We start from the raw sequence: 23,215 nt of genomic DNA on the forward strand, positions 1-23,215 counted from the left end.
GGCAATATAAAAGTACAAAGAACAGACCCTCCCACCTTTATATTTTGGAGTATATTATTAAGTACATAAGTAGTTGATTTTTTGCCAAAGAAATTAAAACATTTAGGATTTTAATTAGCAATATAATACTTTTGTGTTCCTTATACTTAGAGCTCTATATATCAAGGCAAATATGGTGGCAAGAGTGGCATTTTCCCACTCTACCCTATAAGCCAAAGACAAATCCTCCAAGTGTTGCCTTAAGGCTTACATGGACACTAAGCTTGACCATCCATTGAAGGAGTGCTCCAAGGTGGAGCTATGGCATATGGAGGTCACACAGACATGGTAATAATATTAATCATTACATTGGGGCCTATTCAGTTGCTCCTTTTACATATTCCTTTGCTGAAATCATCCGTAATCTCTAAGGCGGTGAAGGTTAATTCTGCTATATTGTGGAGCATCAAGGTGCACCTGAGATGGCACACATGTAAGATGTTAAGATGTGGGTTGTGATTGTGTAGATGATGAGATATGGGGTAGAAGGTTCAATAAAGAGTGTGCTCTTTGACTTGTTAATTGTTTGCAAAGAAACAGAGTAATTAAATACTGTAACCCTATTTATTTGTGGGAAATGGACAGAGTGCATGTGTGCAGTGATGGTGCAAAGGGAACGGAAAGTAAGGAGGTAAAAGATCCACATTTATAATTAAACCTTCATCATAAATAAAATGAAAGGCCTACTCCTAGAAGCATCAACTTGTGTTTATCTGGTACACGACAAAACCAAAAATATACACATCCCATGAGAAATTATAAACATATTTCAATATCCACAATTTTGCTCATACAATGTCCCCATTTCTGCTCATACAGTGTCCCCTTTGTGCTCATACAGTGTCCCCTTTGTGGTCATACAATGTCCCCTATGTGCTCATACAGTGTCCCCTTTGTGCTCATACAATGTCCCCATTTTTGCTCATACAGTGTCCCCTTTGTGCTCATACAATGTCCCCATTTTTGCTCATACAATGTCCCCTTTTTTCTCATACAATGTCCCCTTTTTGCTCATACAATGTCCCCTTTGTGCTCATACAGTGTCCCCTTTTTGCTCGTAGTGTTCCATTTGTGCTCATACAGTGTCCCCTTTGTGCTCATACAATGTCCCCATTTTTGCTCATACAGTGTCCCCTTTGTGCTCATACAATGTCCCCATTTTTGCTCATACAATGTCCCCTTTGTGCTCATACAATGTCCCCTTTGTGCTCATACAGTGTCCCCTTTGTGCTCATACAATGTCCCCTTTGTGTTCATACAGTGTCCCCTTTGTGCTCATACAGTGTCCCCTTTGTGCTCATACAGTGTCCCCTTTGTGCTCATACAATGTCCCCATTTTTGCTCATACAGTGTCCCCTTTTTGCTCATACAATGTCCCCATTTTTGCTCATACAATGTCCCCTTTTTGCTCATACAATGTCCCCTTTTTGCTCATATAGTGTCCCCTTTGTGCTCATACAGTGTCCCCTTTGTGCTCATTCAGTGTCCACATTTTTGCTCATACAGAGTCCCCTTTTTGCTCATACAATGTCCTCTTTGTGCTCATACAGTGTCCCCTTTGTGCTCATACAGTGTCCCCATTTTTACTCATACAGTGTCCCCTTTGTGCTCATACAGTGTCCCCTTTTTGCTCATAGTGTCCCATTTTTGCTCATACAGTGTCCCCATTTTTGCTCATACAGTGTCCCCTTTGTGCACATATCACATTCCCACACACTCATGCAAACTATTTCATGTGATTTTTTTCATAAATGTGGAAGTGATATACAATACATTTCTAGTGGCTGCTATTGTATAATTCATTTATAGCAGTGAATAAACTGACTAATAGTTAAAATAATAGTTAAAAGAACTGAAATGATATTTGAAACATGCAGTATATATTGTAAGCCATATTGGTGAGACCATAAGTACATAGTTATATTTTAATAGACACCACGAATATAAACTGAAACCATGACAACAGACTTTACAAAATAAGATACACATTCCTACATTTCTAAAAAATTGCTGAACTTGACAGTAACTACTGTGTTCCACAATTAAATGTGCAGCCAGTAAACCACATAAGAATCTACAGAACAGAATACACTATACCACAAAGAGGAAAGGAAAATATGAATGGTTCAATCAAGTGGGTGACTAGTACTTCCACAAGGTTATTTGTAAGTGAGATCATGGCTTCATTAGAACATGCAAAACACAGTCAGTTTCTCTTTCAAAGAGACTCACACTTGAATCTTAAGAATGAAGCCAAACATTTCCCAGCAGTAAGTGACATCCCAAGTTCAGCAGCTAAAAAGCAGCTATCCATAAAATCCACTAGTCTACGCCAGAAATGTTCATTACAGGCCAAGTTTAAACTCATTATCTTTCTCTGGAAGACTAACAATCGATATGAAAACAAGTAGAGGGATATGTACTATATCATAATGTCAAGTTTTTTTCATTTACAAAACTAACATTGGGAGTTTTACAGGGCAAGGCAGAGAGAGGTCAAACAGTAGCAAGTGCCGTCTCATCACTGTTATTTATTTTTCTGACAAATGTAAAAAAATAAAATAAATAGAATGTCAAACTTTAAACATGGGTGGTCATTTTTGAAGTGCACTAAAAACTAAATATTTAATTTAGCACCCATCCTTCCTAGATGGCCCATTCAGCATACATCAAGGTGCAGCCTGACTCTCCTGCCTCAGGAAGTGCCATCACAAGTGCATCTAGTAGATGTGTAGAGGAAGAGGATGTCCTGCATATCTTACAGTGGGAACACTTAGTAGAACCATCTAGTGCAAATCATTGTATTCCTAGAACCCATGTAGAGCTGCTGATCTTGTCACTTTATCTGTCTCACATACTGCAAAGATTTCCTATTACAACTAGTATTACTATTCTGTTTGATCAACATCCAAAATCATCACCATCGTTTATTTTGTAAAGCACTACACACTCTGTGGCCTCGCCACACAGTCAGCATTACAAATCATAGAAATATGTTATTCATACAGGCATAGCAATTATCAATGAGGCAGGCATAATATATGTGTGACTGTAAAGAGAAGTGTGCAAATAATCAGGAAATAATAATGTAATATTTAATAAACTAAATTATTAAATAGCTGTTATTCATGCACATATAAGATTAGTTATTACTATATATATATATATATATATATATATATATATTTATTTTTTTTTAATATACATATGCCCATGGCTTACCTTGTGGAAGCTCCCATAGAAGAGTTTCTTTATGTCATCACCAGTAAATGTCACCGTCTGAGTCTCTCCTGTAGCCCCCTTGTTGAAGAATGAAAGTGATTTCTTGGATCCTGCAGACAGCAATTAGCAATGAATTTGTTATTTACCTTCATTCATAAACATACTGAAACAAAGCTAAATGCTCAAGTAATATAAATCACTACAGGAGTATTGTTATTTCAACTTAAATCATATTATAAGAAAAGGCACTGTAAGTGCATTAAGCAGTGCTTCTCCTAAAATATTTTATTTTATTGTCCCCAAACCTCAATTTGAAATGTACTCCTGGCATTAAAACACTGCAGACATGGCAGTCTTGTTCTTGCAAGTACATTTGACATCTAAAGGAAAAACAACTCTGTTATCTACGCACATATATGGGTCTATTTATTATAGGAAGAAAGCATATGTGTGATAGGCAAAGCTAGTGAAGCTACCAGACACATCTTTCTGCCACCAGCCTGTATCACCAGAGCTCTGAGTATCACTCAGCTGACCCAGCAACATTTTTGGCGAAACATGCTTTGATTTCTCTGGGAAAAGTATAGTAAATAGTTTAATAGTAATTAAGCCTGTGTCCATTTTATGTATTTAATTCATGAAGCTTAACAAGGACATCACCTAGGTACTTTCTTGTTTTACTCAGAACTGCACTGGTATAAAACAAGTGGGATGGACAGGGGTAAGGCAAAAAGAAATGTTATATTTTAAGGTATACCATTATACAGATGTTTCCTGCTCCATCCATTAAGGTATACCATTATACAGATGTTTCCTGCTCCATCCATTAAGGTATACCATTATACAGGTATACCATTATACAGATGTTTCCTGCTCCATCCATTAAGGTATACCATTATACAGATGTTTCCTGCTCCATCCATTAAGGTATACCATTATACAGATGTTTCCTGCTCCATCCATTAAGGTATACCATTATACAGGTATACCATTATACAGATGTTTCCCGCTCCATCCATTAAGGTATACCATTATACAGATGTTTCCTGCTCCATCCATTAAGGTATACCATTATACAGGTATACCATTATACAGATGTTTCCCGCTCCATCCATTAAGGTATACCATTATACAGATGTTTCCTGCTCCATCCATTTAGGTATACCATTATACAGGTATACCATTATACAGATGTTTCCTGCTCCATCCATTTAGGTATACCATTATACAGGTATACCATTATACAGATGTTTCCCGCTCCATCCATTAAGGTATACCATTATACAGGTATACCATTATACAGATGTTTCCTGCTCCATCCATTAAGGTATACCATTATACAGGTATACCATTATACAGATGTTTCCTGCTCCATCCATTAAGGTATACCATTATACAGGTATACCATTATACAGATGTTTCCTGCTCCATCCATTAAGGTATACCATTATACAGGTATACCATTATACAGATGTTTCCCGCTCCATCCATTAAGGTATACCATTATACAGGTATACCATTATACTAGGGATGTGCAGGCTCGGTTCTACTCGGTTCCGTTCGGTTTTTTACATCCCTACATTATACAGATGTTTCCTGCTCCATCCATTAAGGTATACCATTATACAGGTATACCATTATACAGATGTTTCCCGCTCCATCCATTGAGGCATACCATTATACAGGTATACCATTATACAGATGTTTCCCGCTCCATCCATTAAGGTATACCATTAGACAGATGTTTCCTGCTCCATCCATTAAGGTATACCATTATACAGATGTTTCCTGCTCCATCCATTAAGGTGTACCATTATACAGATGTTTCCTGCTCCATCCATTAAGGTGTACCATTATACAGATGTTTCCTGCTCTATCCATTAAGGTGTACCATTATACAGATGTTTCCTGCTCCATCCATTATGGAGTGGGGATGTGAATGCATACATCACAAAGAATTAGAGAACAGTAACATCGCACATCTATGGGCTGCAAAGGGAAATCTTCAATGTTGGGGGCCGCAAGTTGTACAAACACTGTCAACTCACGGCCATCGCTAACAATTAAATTGCTTCCTGTGAATTCAAGGGGGGTATCCAATTAGCCGTGAAAGTTTTCTCCGGAGAACACTTTTTGGACCATTTGTCCAAATTTGTCGCTTATCGCATGTTTGCGCATTCCTGTTTATTGTGTTATCCGGAGATAACCAATTCGCACAATAATTCTTGCATGGATGCCAGGCGATAAGTACAGGTGAAAATATGAAAATGGGAAAATCAGCAAAGAAAAGGTAAACTAAGGTAGGGTAATGGTATAGAAGTGTGTTAGTGGCTATAATCCAAGGATTTGGGGATATTAAATTGTGTCAAATGGCTGCTTTATGCATTTTTTTCTAACAATGAAAAAATTATAGAAAGCAATATCTTTTCCCCAAAATAAATGCTGTAGTTAAATTAGGGGTACATTAAAATGGGTTACTATATTTGTGTCATTATAGGGCAATTGTAAAACATTTTAAAACTATACCTGCAACTTGCACCTACAATGTTTAAAATATCCGTCCCATTAATACAGCAGCCCTATATACGTGTCCCACTACTTTATACTAGGGGTGAGCGGGTTCGGATTTCTGAAATCCGAACCCCCCCGAGCCACCCCGATCCGAGGCAGATCCGAGTCAGGCTCGACTTTTCCCGCCTGACTCGGATCTGAAATCGAGGCAAAACGTCATCATCCCGCCTTCCGAGTCTCGCGGGTTTTGGATCCTATATAAGGTACCTGCGTTGGCGCCATTTTCTCACTCGGCTGTGGACAGTGAAGAGGGAGGGTGGGAGTTAGGGCTGGCTGGGCTGTGTAGTGTAGTGTAGTGTAGTGCAGAGTAGTGTTGTGCTGTGCTGTGCTGCGCTGTGCTGCTGTTGTCCACTACTTCAAAGTCCATAGGGGCTGGCTGTGTTGTGCTGTGCTGCTGTTGTTAATAGGGGCTGTGTCCACTACTTCAAAGTCCATAGGGGCTGGCTGGACTGTGTTGTGCAGTCAGTTCTCCATAGGGGCTGTGTCCACTCCAAAGTCCTGTGCAGTGTCCCAGTCCTAAAGGGGTGCTGTAGTGTTGTCCAGGGGGTGCTCTGTCCATCAGGGGTGCTCCCCCCAAGTGCTAAACAAATAATATTTTTTGTGTGTTTGTGAATTGTGTGCGCAGTAGCCGCACGTGCATCAACAAAGTAGTGCCAAGCGTGCGCCTGTGTCATAAGTAAAGGGCCGGCTGGCTTGACTGTTAAAGGGTGCAGTAACCCCCAAAGCACACTCCAGTCCAAACCAAAAAAAAAAATAATTTTCTTTGTTTGTGAATTGTGTGCGCAGTAGCCGCACGTGCATCAACAAAGTAGTGCCAAGCGTGCGCCTGTGTCATAAGTAAAGGGCCGGCTGGCTTGACCGTTAAAGGGTGCTGTAACCCCCAAAGTACACTCCAGTCCAAACCAAAAAAAAAATTATTTTCTGTGTTTGTGAATTGTGTGCGCAGTAGCACCACGTGCATCAACAAAGTAGTGCCAAGCGTGCGCCTGTGTCATAAGTAAAGGGCCGGCTGGCTTGACTGTTAAAGGGTGCTGTAACCCCCAAAGTACACTCCAAACCAAAAAAATATATATTTTCTGTGTTTGTGACTTGCACGTGCATCAACAAAGGAGCAGCGCCAAGTAAAGAGCCGGCTGGCTCATTTCTTAAAGGGTGGTGTAACCCACAAAGTGCACTACTCTCCAGCAAAAATAAAAAAATATTTTCTGTGTTTGTGTGCGCTTTAGCCGCACGTATATATCAATATAACATAAATGGAGGACCAAACTTTCTCCGATAAAAATAAAATAGGGAAAGATCAAGAACCACTTCCTCCTAGTGCTATTGCTGCTGCTGGGAGTTGTTCATCATCCCAGAGAGGAAGTAGGAACATCACTACTTTTACTAAACAATTGACCCTCCAACAGTCCCTAGCGATGAGGATGAAGTACGACAGCAGTCATCCTGAAGCAAAACGTATAACTGAGGCCTTGACTGCTATGTTGGTGTTAGACGTGCGTCCGGTATCCGCCATTAGTGCAGTGGGATTTAGACAATTGATGGAGGTAGTGTGTCCCCGGTTCCAAATCCCGTCTAGATTCCACCTGCATCCTCAAAGCAGCAGCGACAAGCGTGTGTCTGTCTGTTAAAGGGTGGTGACACCCTCAAAGTGTGCTACACAAACAATAAAAATATTGTTCTTTTTTTTTCTGTCTTTGTGAATTGTGTGGGCTGTAGCCGCACTTGCATCCTCAAAGCAGCAGCGACAAGCGTGCGTCTGTCTGTTAAAGGGTGGTGACACCCTCAAAGTGTGCTACACAAACAATTAAAATATTGTTCTTTTTTTTTCTGTCTTTGTGAAATGTGTGGGCTGTAGCCGCACTTGCATCCTCAAAGCAGCAGCGACAAGCGTGCGTCTGTCTGTTAAAGGGTGGTGACACCCTCAAAGTGTGCTACACAAACAATAAAAATATTCTTCTTTTATCTGTCTTTGTGAATTGTGTGGGCTGTAGCCGCACTTGCATCCTCAAAGCAGCAGCGACAAGCGTGCGTCTGTCTGTTAAAGGGTGGTGTAACTCTCAAAGTGCTCCAAAAAATAAAAAACAATTTTTTAATGTGTTTGTGACTTGTGTGCGATGTAGCCGCACTTGCATCCTCAAAGCAGCAGCGACAAGCGTGCGTCTGTCTGTTAAAGGGTGGTGACACCCTCAAAGTGTGCTACACAAACAATAAAAATATTCTTTTTTTTTCTGTCTTTGTGAATTGTGTGGGCTGTAGCCGCACTTGCATCCTCAAAGCAGCAGCGACAAGCGTGCGTCTGTCTGTTAAAGGGTGGTGACACCCTCAAAGTGTGCTACACAAACAATAAAAATATTCTTCTTTTTTCTGTCTTTGTGAATTGTGTGGGCTGTAGCCGCACTTGCATCCTCAAAGCAGCAGCGACAAGCGTGCGTCTGTCTGTTAAATGGTGGTGTAACCCTCAAAGTGCTCCAAAAAATAAAAAACTATTTTTTTAATGTGTTTGTGACTTGTGTGCGATGTAGCCGCACGTGCATCAACATAGTAGCAGCGCCAAGCGTGCGCCTGTGTCATAAGTCAAGGGCTGGTTTGGACATCTGGTCCGGACTGAAGGACGTGCCAACAATTTCTGACAAGTCTACTGTCACTGCATATGATACTGTCCTCAAAGCAGCAGCGACAAGCGTGCGTCTGTCTGTTAAAGGGTGGTGACACCCTCAAAGTGTGCTACACAGACAATAAAAATATTGTTCTTTTTTTTCTGTCTTTGTGAATTGTGTGGGCTGTAGCCGCACTTGCATCCTCAAAGCAGCAGCGACAAGCGTGCGTCTGTCTGTTAAAGGGTGGTGTAACTCTCAAAGTGCTCCAAAAAATAAAAAACTATTTTTTTAATGTGTTTGTGACTTGTGTGCGATGTAGCCGCACTTGCATCCTCAAAGCAGCAGCGACAAGCGTGCGTCTGTCTGTTAAAGGGTGGTGACACCCTCAAAGTGTGCTACACAAACAATAAAAATATTCTTCTTTTTTCTGTCTTTGTGAATTGTGTGGGCGGTAGCCGCACTTGCATCCTCAAAGCAGCAGTGACAAGCGTGCGTCTGTCTGTTAAAGGGTGGTGTAACCCTCAAAGTGCGCTCCACAAACAATAAAAATATTCTTCTTTTGTTTTCTGTCTTTGTGAATTGTGTGGGCTGTAGCCGCACTTGCATCCTCAAAGCAGCAGCGACAAGCGTGCGTCTGTCTGTTAAAGGATTACATCGGTGACAGCATCCAAGTAGGCATGTCAGACAGTCCGTACCTGTACTGGCAGGAAAAAGAAGCAATTTGGAGGTCCCTGTACAAACTGGCTCTATTTTACCTGAGTTGCCCCCCCTCCAGTGTGTACTCCGAAAGAGTGTTTAGTGCAGCCGGGAACCTTGTCAGCAAAAGGCGTAGGAGGTTGCTTCCACAAAATGTGGAGAAGATGATGTTCATAAAATTAATTATCAACTCTTCCAGGGAGACCAGCCTACAGAACGTACAGAGGGACCTGTGGTTGTGGATTCCAGCGGGGACGAATTAATACTATGTGAGGATGAGGATGTACACAACACTGAAGAGGGTGAGGAATCGGTGGATGAGGAGGATGAGGACGACATCTTGCCTCCGTAGAGCCAGTTTGTGCAGGGACAGATTAATTGCCAGCTTGTTTTGTGGGGGCCCAAACGAACCAATCATTTCAGCCACAGTCGTGTGGCAGACCCTGGTGCTGAAATGTTTGGTTTGTTAAAGTGTGCATATCCTGTTTATACAACATAACTCCAAGGACAATTCCATCTTGCACCTCTTTTTTTTCTTTGAATTATGTATAGTTTGGGGCCTAGTTTTTCAAACTGCCATCCTGTCTGCCACTGCAGTGCCACTCCTAGATGGACCACGTGTTTGTGCCGCCCACTCGTATCTCTTAGCATAGTCATCCAGCTACCTCGGTGCAACCTTTTGGACATAAAAACACTATTGTGAGGTGTTCAGTGTTCAGAATAGACTGGAAATGAGTGGAAATTAAGGTTATTGAGGTTAATAATAGCATAGGAGCAGAAAAACCCACAAATTCTGTGATTTTAGCTGTTTTTATGCTTTTTTTAAAAAAAATACAGATCCAAAACACAAAACCCAGAACCCAAAACACGGAAGGGTGGTTTTGGCAAAACCAATCCAGATCCAAAACACGAAGAAAGATCCAGATCCAAAACCAAAACACAAAACACGAAAAGTGCCCGTTGCACACCCCTACTTTAAACCCATTTTTCTACACTTTTTTACCCCAATAATAACATGTCAATAATGGGCAAAATAAAATAAGTAAAAAATTGTGTTCTCCTAATTAGTCATTAAAGAGGCTGTCCCAGTGGTTTTACACAAAGTCCCGATATTTTTAGTCAAAAATAGGGGATTTGCACAAATTATCACCTGCTCGGAAGTGGTGAAAAGAAATTGTTGATAAAGCCAGCCCGAACCCCTGAAAAGTTTTCACTCGCTTGTAATTGGATAGCTTTTCCGCGAAACCGCAGTGTTTTACTATGGAGAAGAGGTTTCTCGAGGAAATGAAAATTGGAGAAGAGTTCTCCCGAGAAAAATTACCTATTTTTTTTGTGAAAAACATGTATTAGGATTAGGGATGACAAAAGACCAGGAATGATGATGTTCGTCCATGTAAGATGACGTTTTGCCTCGTTCTGAGTTCCGTTTTTTTGGAGGGAAAAATCCGAACTCCACGTGCAAACTCGAACCTATCCGAGCCTGCACATCCCTAATTAGGATAGGGAGAAAAGTTATCCCACGAAAATTGTACCACGTGACCACAGGTTTACGGGAGACAACAGATTTATTGGATACCCCCCCACGTAGTTGCAAGTTTCATTTTTATAAGGCTTCTATTTTGTCTGTACCGTTTTTGACAATGAAATGGTAAAGTTCAGTTATGCCTTTGCATCTAATGGCATCTGAAAGATTCCTAGTTATCTAAAATGTTAGTGTTAACAGCAATCTATTCCCTGTTATCTCCAATGTGTTTTTATACTGTGTATAAAAGTTGCAGATAATTCAGAAACTATTTAGTTATCGTGGCATGAAAATAAAGATTTTCAATTCTTCCTGTTGCAATACAAAATCTTTTTCGGCCCAAATGATTAATAACAAAAATCACCAGAGTGGTTGAAGGACGCTCAGCATTTCATCTATCTAGACTGGCAGCAGTAAGAGTAGTCTTACTGCCCGCCAGGACAGTGCAGGGTCCCACATGTACATTATCCTGGAAGCCTGGACTTGGGCTACCATTTGTAAATGCTATTACAAAAAAAAAGAAAGAAAACAAATAACTTTCCTACACTGCAGCTCACTATCACCATCCTGAGATGGAGTTGATGCATTGGTAACATCTAGATATCACAGGAGATGGCTTCTATCTTTGATAAGCAGCAAATTGCCCTATTGTCTGTTTTTGCTGGCGTGGCTTGATACACCTACCAACATATACTTCAGCTACAAAAGCAGAATGACTGAGATGTCCTCAAGTGAAACAGGACACTTTCTCCCTGATGTGGGAACACCACAGCTGAAGTGGTAACTATTGGAACTAAAGAAACCTTTGAGCAAAGTTAAACCAGAAATGCCAACTTTCTGGCTGCCCCTTTCGGGAGGGGGAAGGCAGATCAGCAAAATTGGAGGCGTGGCTGGCAGTTGTGTGTGGAGCGGGGGGCGTGGTCATGCAATAACGTAATTTTGGCCCATCCCCCGCACACAGTGCCGATAATCTCAGCATTGTGAAGCAGGGGGCGGGGCCAAAATTACACGATTTGGTGTGAATCGTGTCACAGGCCCCACCCCGCTGCCAGGGATTCTCATGTAATCAGGGGGGGGTGGCAGGAGGGGTCGGAAGCTGCCGGGAGGCTTGCCTGCCTTCCCGGGAGGCTGGGAGCGGCACCCGATTTTCGGGAGGATCCCGACCAAATCGGGAGGGTAGGCAAGTATGAGTTAAACTCTTATGAACTTTTCTGCTGTGTAATTCTGAAATTTGAAATTGGACAAAACTCATAAAAGTAAATATACTCACCATCCAGGGTCACTCCGACCTGAGGCTTATAACCCTTGTCTGTAACCTGCCATATAGAAAATGGCTCATCGGGAGTGTCTGGGAGCAGGCGGAATAATAAGATGATAGTGTAGGAAGGTGGCAATCCTTCAGGATGCAGTTCTCTATATACAAAATGACAGCAGATTCTAGAATCTTATACAAGCCAACCAATAAATACACAAGGAATACAGAGAATTATTTTCTTACATACATTTTAGATCAAGAGTACCAGAAATATTGTATATTCTAATCTACATAACTTATAAACAGTGACTGTAGCCATCTACTTTCCACTTACACTTTGATAAATGACAGATTGGATTGTGTATTGTATTTTCAGTCACAACAGTGTGGTACCTTTATATATATTTGGAATTTAGGGTGTGCAGACCAACCCCCATTGAAATTTTATTTATGTATAGTGTAATTTACAAAAATATATTTTTTTTCAACCATAACTATAGGACATAAACATTGTGCATTTGATCAACCAAAGTATAAAATGTGATGTTCCAAAACTAATGCAATCCACAATATAAACGGTTATAAAGAAATAGGCGAGGGTAATACTCAGTCTAAAAATATACATAAGAAAATAAATATTTTTAAAACATAAAAACATAAATTATACATTTGCCTCAATCATACATTAGTACAATACTGGTTAATAATACAAAATAGGGAAATATTCAGGGAAAAAATATAAACCATTATATTATAATAACAAGAACAACAACAATATTAGAAGATCGGGATAGTAGTAAGGGTGTATGAGTTTGAGTAGTAAAGCTAGGAGAGGGATAGGCTTTAGTAAACAGCTGTGGTTTCAGAGTACAGTATGTATTTATTACTTATATAGCCAATATATTGTGCAGTGCAATCATTTTATTTGGGTCCATCAGTCACTACTCAAGTAGGTTAAAATATATGGTTACCGTATCCCAGGTACAAACACACCATGGCCAATTGTAGGCAGCAGCATAATAGCCAATTATGACCATTATATCTTTGTATGGAGAGGTGTAACAGAAAACCCAATGCAATCCCAAACAAATATGCAACAAACATGCAGAGCACATATGGTACAATGTCAGAATCAATGTCATAGGTGCAGTGACATTACCAGGGTCAGTGTCACCCAGTGCGCCAAATAGAGTACTATAAAGGGGCATGGCCTTGTGGCACACCCTCATTTTTATCACTCTGGAGACGTTGCCAGTACTCCCAGAGATGCTGGGCTGCCCCAAGAGACTCTCCCAGCACTGTCAGCTCCTCCTCAGTAACCTGGAGCCGGGTGCTGCACAACAACATCAAAGCAGGTCACTAAGGAGGCATTTTGGTGTCACCTCATCGGATGGTAACACCCACTGCGCTCCGCACCCCCTTAGTGACGCTACTGCATAGGTGCAGTGCAGGAAAATAAAAATTCTAGCTACTGTCTCATCCATAAAGCCCTGCTAACAATGTTCCAGAAGGTAAAGCATCACTCCAGTCCATACATCATGTAAATAGTACATTTACTTACGAGGTAGGTATAGAGAGGAAGGCATCTTTTTGAATATTGTACGCAGGGAAGCTGTTGAAAGAACCAGGTTGCATGGAAACACCTTGGACTGATGCAAAAGTCTTCTCTGTAAGGTTGTATGCTTCCAGCATCCTGAAGCCTTAAAGAGAACCATAAGTGTGGGTACACTGACCAAACATTAGGGACTCCAATATGTTTATGACAGTATACAAAGAAGAACCCTCACCTGGTGATGTGTATCCATCCAGGTAAATAAGTGGACAGGCTAGAAAACAAACATTCACAAGCTGATGTCATATGCTTTGCATCAAACAATACCTCATACATCTATGAATTTACAAATAAAAATCATTGCGTCATAACAAGCATTAGTGATCGGACATTAGAATCTTAATTCAGCCATCCATAAATATGAAGCGTGACATGGATAACGTGATGTACCTTTTGGGATTATGCTTATTGGTAACACTCTATAAAGTTATTAGAAAGGTAATATTGCTCACAATGCAAATGGAAGCTATGCTTACATAAGAACACAAAGTGTTCTTTTTACCGACACTAATTTCCAGATCTGTCATTTATTATGAAATTGGAGTTAGGTTTGTTAAGTTTTTTTGGCATGTTTGAAATTCCTAGAAATAAGAAAAGCTCAACTTTCAATTGGGAGCTTGATCGTAACATTCCTCTGGCCTGTGCTTAGGAGAAAGGTCAGTGTGACCTTATTCATTTGTAATTGAACTATTGATTCAAAGTTTTTGAGGATTTCTGTCTTTGTCTAATCTGTAGCCTAATTCAAAATCATAATATGTTTCTAAAACAGAGCGACTAAAGAAAATAAACTTCACATCTGGCAGCATCAAATCATTTAACATATTTTGAAGCAAGCAGCACAATAAATATCAACAACTGTCAGCAAGAAAACATAATTAATACCATAACAATTCAGCTAATGTTTTTAAAACACAATGGGGAGAATTCTATTAGCTGCGGTACTTTTCAGCTGGCTAATTGATCCCCCTGGCTAATTTAATTAGCCCCGAAGCAGGCACTTAACGGGGGCATGGCCTAATCGCGGGCGTGGACACTTTAAAAGAAAAAAGAAAAACTATTTGCTGCAGAGCTGAGGATGGGGGGAGGCACTTATCATGGATCTTATGTGTATTATCCCGAAAACATATCATTTTTTTTGATAAATAAAATGGGATTTCATTGAATTTCCTAAAGGCAAGTCAAGTGTTAAAATCCCGTTTTATTTGCCTGAAAAATTATCAGGTCTAATTGAATTCACCCCATAGGGGGTGATGTACTAAGCTGTGGAGAGGGATAAAGTACCAACCAGTCAGCTCACAACTGTCACTTTACAGGCTGTTTCATAGTGGAATAAAGTGTAAGAAAATAGAACAGGTGCTTAATAGTATAATATTGATATACATTTCAAGCAATGGGGCTGATTGTGAGTTGGACAATTCTGCAGCCACTTTTCTATATGGCTAAGACAGCCTACTTATTAGCTTATGCTAATGTGAGAATTCACCAGTACATCTGCATGTGAAATGTCATCCTGCCCACTGTATACCATATGGATACAATCTTCATTCGTATCTGGACATGCACCTACTCCATGCTGGGTGCAAAAGACCCATTGGAGACCCATCTCTGCTTGCACGCTATGCAAGTTGGTAGATCAGTGAGTTGATCAGATGTAAGGGGAAAGGGAACATAGGCACCTGTTGTGTTCATTCTTTTCTGTACTGCAGTGCGCTGTTTATCAGCTAATTTTTCCTATACAGTCCTCATATTGTATTCCCCTATTACCTTGTCTAGGACTCTGGGCCTTATTCAGAGCCACTCGCTCTGACAGAGCACTCACTCTGAATCAGGGCCGGGCTTTTTTTTTTGGAGCGGCCTCTTGGCCGCTCGCATAGCTGTGGGTGACCACCCACAGCTATTGCGAGTGGCCAGGATGATGGTTGCGATTGTCAATACCATCGCGACCATCGGGCTTGCGATGAGACCCTTGTGGTAGGGTCTCGCCCATCGCAAGCCCCAGAGAGCTTTCAGCTCTAATAGTGCCGGAAGCTCTCCACTGACATCACTTGTGATGTCAGTGGGGCCGCCCCCAAATGGCAGGCGTTCTCATGGGAACACCTCCGTTTGGGCAGCCACCCCCCCAGCCCGCCCACCAAATGGGGCGAGCTGTCACTCACCATCGACAGCTCGCCCCCTTTGGTGTGAGACCCGGAGCAACGGAGTGCTAGCCGGGTCTCGCGCATGCACACGACGGAGCCGGCTCCGTTGTGGGCATGTGCTGTGGGCCACCATCAACCCGGTTGCGAGCGCTTGCGACCGGGTCTGAATCAGACCCTCTATCCCAAATGACAGGATTAGTTTCTCTTTGCATTGGTATAAGCAAAGGTACCAAGTAAAATAATAGTCATTCATTCTTCAGTTTATTCTAATTAGACAAGAATGGAGAAAGACTACAAAAACTACAATGTTTTTCTCTTGGATGGATTTCTAGAAAAATGGTGGATTTAAAAAATTCTAATCAAATTAAATTGTCCACTGGTAGCAAAATTTTTAGTTGCAGCAGGTTGGGAATAAACCGTGCACTGGTGTGCACTGAGGTATGTATCACTGAGTGCCACTTGCCATTACAATAACTTGCTAAAAAAAATATATACATATAAATGTATCACAGGGAGAACAATGGAACCAGAATAAATAGAAACGAATATGTTAGGTAACTCATACTAAATTATAATTCCAGGTAACTACAAGTATATGATACCCTCATCTCAAAATACAAACATATGCTGTGGACATGTACAATTTATATAACTATGTCAAATATGTAACAAGGTATACATACTTGGTGTAAAATAGTAATAAAGTAAAGTTTGGGTAGATAAATAGGGTTGGCCTATTTACATGAATGTAACCTTTAACAGAATCTACACAAAGTTTTAACTTTTGATTTTTGCCCACGTTTTATTACAAGAATAAAATTAAATAAATATTTATTTAAATATGCTATTAAACCTAAGCCCAATTTCATCTTACTTTTTTGTAGAGTTAAATATTGAAAGTTATTCCTGGAGTAAATGTTACTGGGTTATTTAGGTCATTAAGTGGTTAATGAGATGTTTAATAAAAATGCTCAGTATGCTGTAACAGTGAGTAAGCATGGTTAGTATGGTGACTTACTTGAAGTTGCTGTCTCACACACAAAGGTAATTAGATTATCTTCAATCTTCTCAAAGGCATCAAAGTCATCCACAATAAAAACATGGCGCTCACTTGGTTTACTGCCTATATTTCTAAGTTCATTGTAATCCACGTCAGCCACTCCAATCACAAAGACACTAAAACCTGATAATGACACAAGATCAGGGAATTCCTTACAGTAAGAACTGTGTTTATTAGCAAATATTCAGCCCCACTTAGCTCTGCACATTCATCTGGAGCTCTACGTGTATTGCGTATAACTTCAACTCTTCTGTGTGCATCTCTGTACATTTTAGCAAAAGACACATAAAGTGTAAAACATTAGGTAAACCTAAAAACACCTCAGCGCCTGTTCTACACAGTAAATAACCAGTGTCTATTTTTTTCACACCTGCAACAGATTGTTAGAGGAATTGTCAACCTCTTATGAAAAAAACTAAACTAAATAAAAACATTGCGCTGGTGTGATACAAATGACACTCATAAATTGTGTTAAAATTAAGTATTTAATAAAATCAAACACATATAGCCATAAACTTAGCACATTCTATGTCCTTACTTCCTATAAATTCAACAATTAGAAAGTATTTATATTGTAGTAACAATACCAGCCTTCAATTGGATACAAAGTCATATAGTAAAAATTTAATTCAGATAAATTTTTTATTACATGTATGTCCTAATTATGTAACTATTAGAAATAGAGAGTCATTTATTAGCAATTCGAATACAATAGATATATATTCGAAAAAGTAGAATATAAATAAAAATGCTTCTTGTTTAAATTAACAGTAATTATTTAGAGTCCTGTAGCTTTTAAAAACACTACTAGTACAGGTGGGCTAAAGGTAAATATTGTCAATTGCTATAGCAGTTTTACAGCCCTAAATTCCAGCCAGCATGATATTCTATTATTATTCTATGATATGCTATTAATGCTCTCAAAAATAGTCCAATGTGACAGGCTGAGATACAATTTAATATGTAGTTTAAAAAGCTGTTACCACACTTGTAATTACTCGTGGTCCAGTACACTCCTTTCTACTCCCTTTATGGGCTAGGTCCACTGGTCCACTGGTGAGTGAGTCAACAAACTATAAAAATAGTCTGAGTTTAAGCTGCTTGTGTGTTGTTGTATTAGAAGAGTTTGACTGAGTGTATAGAAATTTTGGTAGTTTTACTGTACTTTATGAAGTACACAAATTGTGGTCAGCAATATAAAATGAAAAGATGCTGAATTTTTATCATTGTACTAATTGAGTACTCCCCTATGTAATCTAAAATAAATAAGACTTTAGGGGTAAGTTAAGGAGTTACATTTCATATATGATTAATTCATATTCATCGTCCATATACTGTTTGTTGAGGGCTCTCAAATGTTTGTAAAACATAAAACTTGCAGAGTAAAAACAAAACATATTTTTTAGCTTGTAAATGTCTATATTTTGTTATATTCCACTCATGCTGTGGCCTTGTGTCTTTATATAATCATAGAATGTATCAATGACCTTTACTATGCTTATACTATAAACTAGAGGTTACAATGTTTCATATACTGTATTGAATTTCTCCACTTTGGAATAGACAAGCTCACCAGAGTGCTGTATATCCATGGCAGACTTCTTTACATCATCTTGAGACCTTCCATCTGTCACTACTACCAGCACCTTGGGAACAGATCGTCTCATTCCATTTTCCACAGTCAAAACCTTATCACGGACAAACTTCAGTGCCTTTCCTGTAACCAAATAAAGAAATCATATGAGGATCATACTGTGTATAAACTCTAAGGGGTCTATGTATTAATAAGCGTGGTACTGCCACTATTATTATTAATGGTCCAACTCGCCGGGGATATTTTCATTTTTAAATGAGCTATATCCCTGGCATTTAGGAGAAGTCTTTCACGGAAGTGAAAGACTTACCCGGGGGAAGCTGACACTGCGCATGCGCACAACGTCAGCTTCCAGGGCCAGTCGGGGGCAGCAGGGGAGGGATCAAAAGATCTCTCTCCTTCCCCTGGAGACCCCATAGACAAACAGTAATTTACACCATCTGAAGATGGTGTAACCTACTTGTGCTAAACTCCAAAAAGCAAAGCTTTTTGGAGTTTAGTACATAGGGGTCAGATCGTAGTCTCCATTGATAATAATGGGGACTGCGATCTGCACAGTATAAGGGACACTACTGGGGGCACTGCATAGGGGGACCACTACTGGGGGCACTGCATAGGGGGACCACTACTGGGGGCACTGCATAGAGGGGCCCAAAGCATATTCTTGCACCTGGGCCCACCACTCTCTAGTTCCGCCACTGAGTCCATGTACAACTATACTTTAAAGCAGTGCACACACTTCATCACAAGTAAACCACTGTAGTTCAAATGAATAAATCCATACATTTCAATTAGTTTCATACTATCATCCAGTTATAACATAAACACATATTAATTCACAACATATGATGTGAATGAATGAAATATTCCCAATCAATGTGCTGCAGAAAATGTGCACTATATAAGTAACTGTTAATAAATAAATAACATATACACCAATTTAGCATATTTTATATGCATTTAAAAACTGTAGGGAGGTCCCAGTTCTGCAGCAGCTGGTCTGGTAACAATACATGCTCATATATTACACTACAAGAGTACAAATGGTATACAGCACCTGTCTTTGTGTTTCCTCCCTTGTATCGGACATTAGAAAGTGCTCCCAGTGCTTGAGCTTTGTCTGCATAAGTATTCAGCTTAAACTCAGTTTGTGCCTCATCGCTGAACTGCACGAACGAAACCTACAGGAATTACCAGAATGTGAATAAATATCTCACAGTTTTTTTTCACTTTCTATATTTTACAACCTAATGTATTATGTGTATGGATTCAAACTGCATATGTACATAAATGTCTACAAATGTTAGGGAAGAGTGCAAACATACAGTGCACTGATTAATGCATCACTATACCACAATTTCGTCCAACTGTCTTAGTAAGTAAAAAATATTTCAAGGGAAGTATAAAATCTAATCTACAGAGCATGTGTTCTACCTAGTACTGCCAAAGAGAATAGAGGGTGACTACTATATCTATACATAAGCGAAGCTAGGTATATTGATGGCCTCCGCCATCTTCCTCATTCTAAATCGTCTTTATCCATAGTACAGACATATTCAGGAACAGTGGGAAAGCCAAATGTGAGTTATAAAATATGAAGTGACCCATTTTATGAGAAATGGAATAGAATGGAGAGAGCTGATAATACTAACTAGTAGTATGAAATATACCAAGGATAATAAAATAAAAACACTACAAAGAGTTCCTGACTCTCAGGCATTTGCTATGCAGTACTACAACTAAGCATTATGAAAGTACGTTATTAACAAACTCACCTGAATGCCAGCAGGATTGATAACATCGAAAGCTCCAATAGTATTAAAAATAAATTGACGGACTTTATTGAAGTTATCATCACCGATACTCCAGGAACTGTCAATCAGAAACACTATGTCGGCCTTTGCTCCTTTGCATACTAAAATATACAAATAAGAATAATTTATGTTAATTTAAAGATTTTGTTACTTCCTTTTATAATCTTTGCAACATTTAGGAGCGAAGGGATTAGCAAAGATGAAACGCATAGTTCTAGGAAAAATAATAGAGCAAAGAACTGAAAACATAAATATATGGGGCGAATTCTCATTCAAACAAAACAAGAATTGCTGCCATGGCAGTCAGCTTATGAAATACGCCACTATGGTTAGCTGGACTGTGAAATGTCAGGGTCATTTATAGACCAAGTGGTGAGTTACTATGTACAAAGTTTAATAATAGTCAAAAGGTTTGCTGCTTAGTCACATGTTTCAGCTCTATATAATAATAACGACAGATGACAGATTCAGAAAAGTGAAAGAATGAGTACAGTATGCTATAATTGCAAACATAAAAAGCAGCAGGTCTGTGTGATACATCACTTACCTTCACGGGACGGAGGTACTGTGGGAGGTGGAGGCGGGGAAGGAGGCATAGTAGGTGATTCTGTTGGTTTTATCACTATGATAGGATAACACATGTATTAGAGATAGTAGTGTCACACTAGAACATCATTTGTATTATATTACCCATGACTAAATATATGACCAATTGAAAAATGTAATTGAAAGATTGAGCCATATAATTAAGATGTAATATAAGCTGATGTAGAATTTCCTACGTAATAACAACAAGAACAGACACATTTCCAAGGATCGGCATTTGACATTTTGAGTAACACAGAACACAGCTTACTGTAGAAAAATCGCATGCATCAAAAAGCACTAAAATTTGCAATATAATATGTAATAATATACTATGTAATTACACAAAATGCATACTTCAGGAATTGGTGTGACCGGAAAAATCCAAGGGAACTAAAGGAAAAAAGGGCTAAACCTAAGAGCCCAGTATAGGGAAAATCAGGATATATGACTAAAGACCTGAACTCTAATAAATAGATATAAAGTAGCCATCTTGGCTCCATAATGTCACCAAGGCACAACGTACAGCTGGTTTACTGTCTGTCTATAAATTTAAATTGTGAACAGCTTTCCCTAAATGACCTTTATTATATATATTAAGCCTTCACTTACAAGTACGCTCTTTAGTAGAAACTCCTCTGCCCTCAAGGTTTGGTGTCTGTACATAAACGGTAGCTGTATATTCAGAGTCAGGATTCAGCCCAGTGAAACAGTGTGATGACTGTGATCCAGTCACTGTTATTTCTTGCCCCCGAGAACCTGGCAATTAACATCATTAGAAAGAAATCATCTTTTTGTATTTGGTTAAGAAAAATAGAATCTGATATCACTATATTACAATTAAAATAATAAAGCAAAATCACAGTAAAACTACCAGTATTCATGCGTTATAGCATGTATTACCACTCTATCAGCCTGTATCAATATGAGATTATACTAGAGCCGTAACTAGACTTATTTGTGCCCTGTGCCAGAGAGAGTGCTCCCAAAAAAAGGCCATGGCCTCATGGGGAAGGGCCAGGGAAGAGATAGGGGAGGCCAGGAGATGCTGGGGATAAAAGAAGAGGAAGCTACAAGTAAGAATGATAATAAACAGGAAAATTGACAGGCCCAAACAGAGCCCCCTGCCCTGCGGTGCCCTGTGCCATGGCACTGGTCTCACCACCCTAGTTACGGCCCTGGATTACAAACAGGCGTATATTAGTGGACAGAAGAGGCAGAACATGAACTGTAGAAGGATAACATTTATCCTGCTACTCTAAACACTGTCACACCCATCTCTCTGATAGTTACAATAAACATTATTAAAAGGTGGGTGACAATATGGGGCAGGTGCAGAGCTGTAAAGTCCAAGTTGCAGACAGATCTTGGAGTTTTTTGCACTGTGCATGCTCTGTATGTATATATATATATATATATATATATATATATATATATATATATATATATATATATATATACAAGTAAAAAATGAATGGCACTCCTAGACTGGTATATTTAGTATATTTAGAACAAAATAGTCACAGACTCAACTGATGCAGTGAATCAATGTTTCAGCATCTAGGCGCTTTTATCAAGACATTGTCAATGTCTTGATAAGAGCGCTTAGACGCTGAAAGTTGTGGCTGTTGTGAGCGCGTGCCGGACCATGTAAGAACACTTTATATATATATATATATATATATATATATAGTGATACAGCGGTCAATGTACTAGGTCTTGGAGAGAGATAAAGTACCAGCCAATCAGTTCCTAAATGTCACTCTACAGGCTGCGTTTGAAAAATGACAGTAGTGTATTGATAATGATGAATGACAGCTATGATACCAAGCATGTGAATTGGGGCAGTGTGGTCATGTAGATGCCTACAGCTCACATTGTTTATGAACTGTAGACTTTGGTCAGTAACCCTAACAACTTATAGTATTTAACTTTGTTTTAAAAATGTTGCTCAACGTAATAAATTGAGTTACTCTCAGTGCTGCAGCTGCAACTGATATGGTAGAAAAATAACATTTAAACTGAAGACAGCAAATTAAATAACAACATTTGCAAATCATCTTATTATTAATGTGGATACATGAATTTGGGAAAAAAAGGGGTGGATATTATTTTCACAACATTGAAAAAAACTGGCTTAGTAAATATTGGCGTCATTCTTAGAAATGTGGGAAATGGATCTTGCAAAGTGGATGTATTTCCTGTTGTATGTAAGTGCATTTGTGCAATGTAAAGATGAATGTTTGCATTGCATATGCATACCGCTTGGATCCTTATTTACACTTAGCTGTATTACATTTGTGGCCAAGTGTGCTAGAGGCATATCAGGAACTTTAGTATGTAACTGCAGGACAGTAACTGAGTGCACCTCTTTGAGATGTGTGCTTACTTTAGTTACACAAATCTTTAAATACAATCACCATGTATAGTTAGAATCTATATAAACCAGGTACAGTTTCTGTAGACTTTAATGACAATTGTCCAATCTCACTGTGAGTATGTTAAAATGT

General features: G+C 39.3%; 1 protein-coding gene across 2 annotated transcripts in view; it reads right to left on the reverse strand.

Annotated features, from left to right (window-relative positions):
• The window catches only part of COL12A1 (collagen type XII alpha 1 chain), a 195,690-nt gene that overhangs the window by 36,589 nt on the left and 135,886 nt on the right, over positions 1-23,215 (reverse strand). For both annotated transcript variants that reach the window (XM_088471465.1, XM_088471474.1), the window contains 10 exons: positions 21,318-21,464; positions 20,668-20,742; positions 20,082-20,221; positions 19,364-19,487; positions 18,286-18,429; positions 16,671-16,835; positions 13,690-13,728; positions 13,464-13,602; positions 11,918-12,060; positions 3,262-3,371 (listed from right to left, as the gene is read on the reverse strand). In XM_088471465.1, coding sequence (XP_088327591.1) covers positions 3,262-3,371; positions 11,918-12,060; positions 13,464-13,602; positions 13,690-13,728; positions 16,671-16,835; positions 18,286-18,429; positions 19,364-19,487; positions 20,082-20,221; positions 20,668-20,742; positions 21,318-21,464 — 1,226 coding nt within the window. The remainder of the gene's footprint in view (positions 1-3,261; positions 3,372-11,917; positions 12,061-13,463; positions 13,603-13,689; positions 13,729-16,670; positions 16,836-18,285; positions 18,430-19,363; positions 19,488-20,081; positions 20,222-20,667; positions 20,743-21,317; positions 21,465-23,215) is intronic.

This window comes from Taudactylus pleione, unplaced genomic scaffold (assembly GCF_031769625.1).
Source record: "Taudactylus pleione unplaced genomic scaffold, aTauple2 ptg000015l, whole genome shotgun sequence".
NCBI lineage: Eukaryota > Metazoa > Chordata > Amphibia > Anura > Myobatrachidae > Taudactylus > Taudactylus pleione.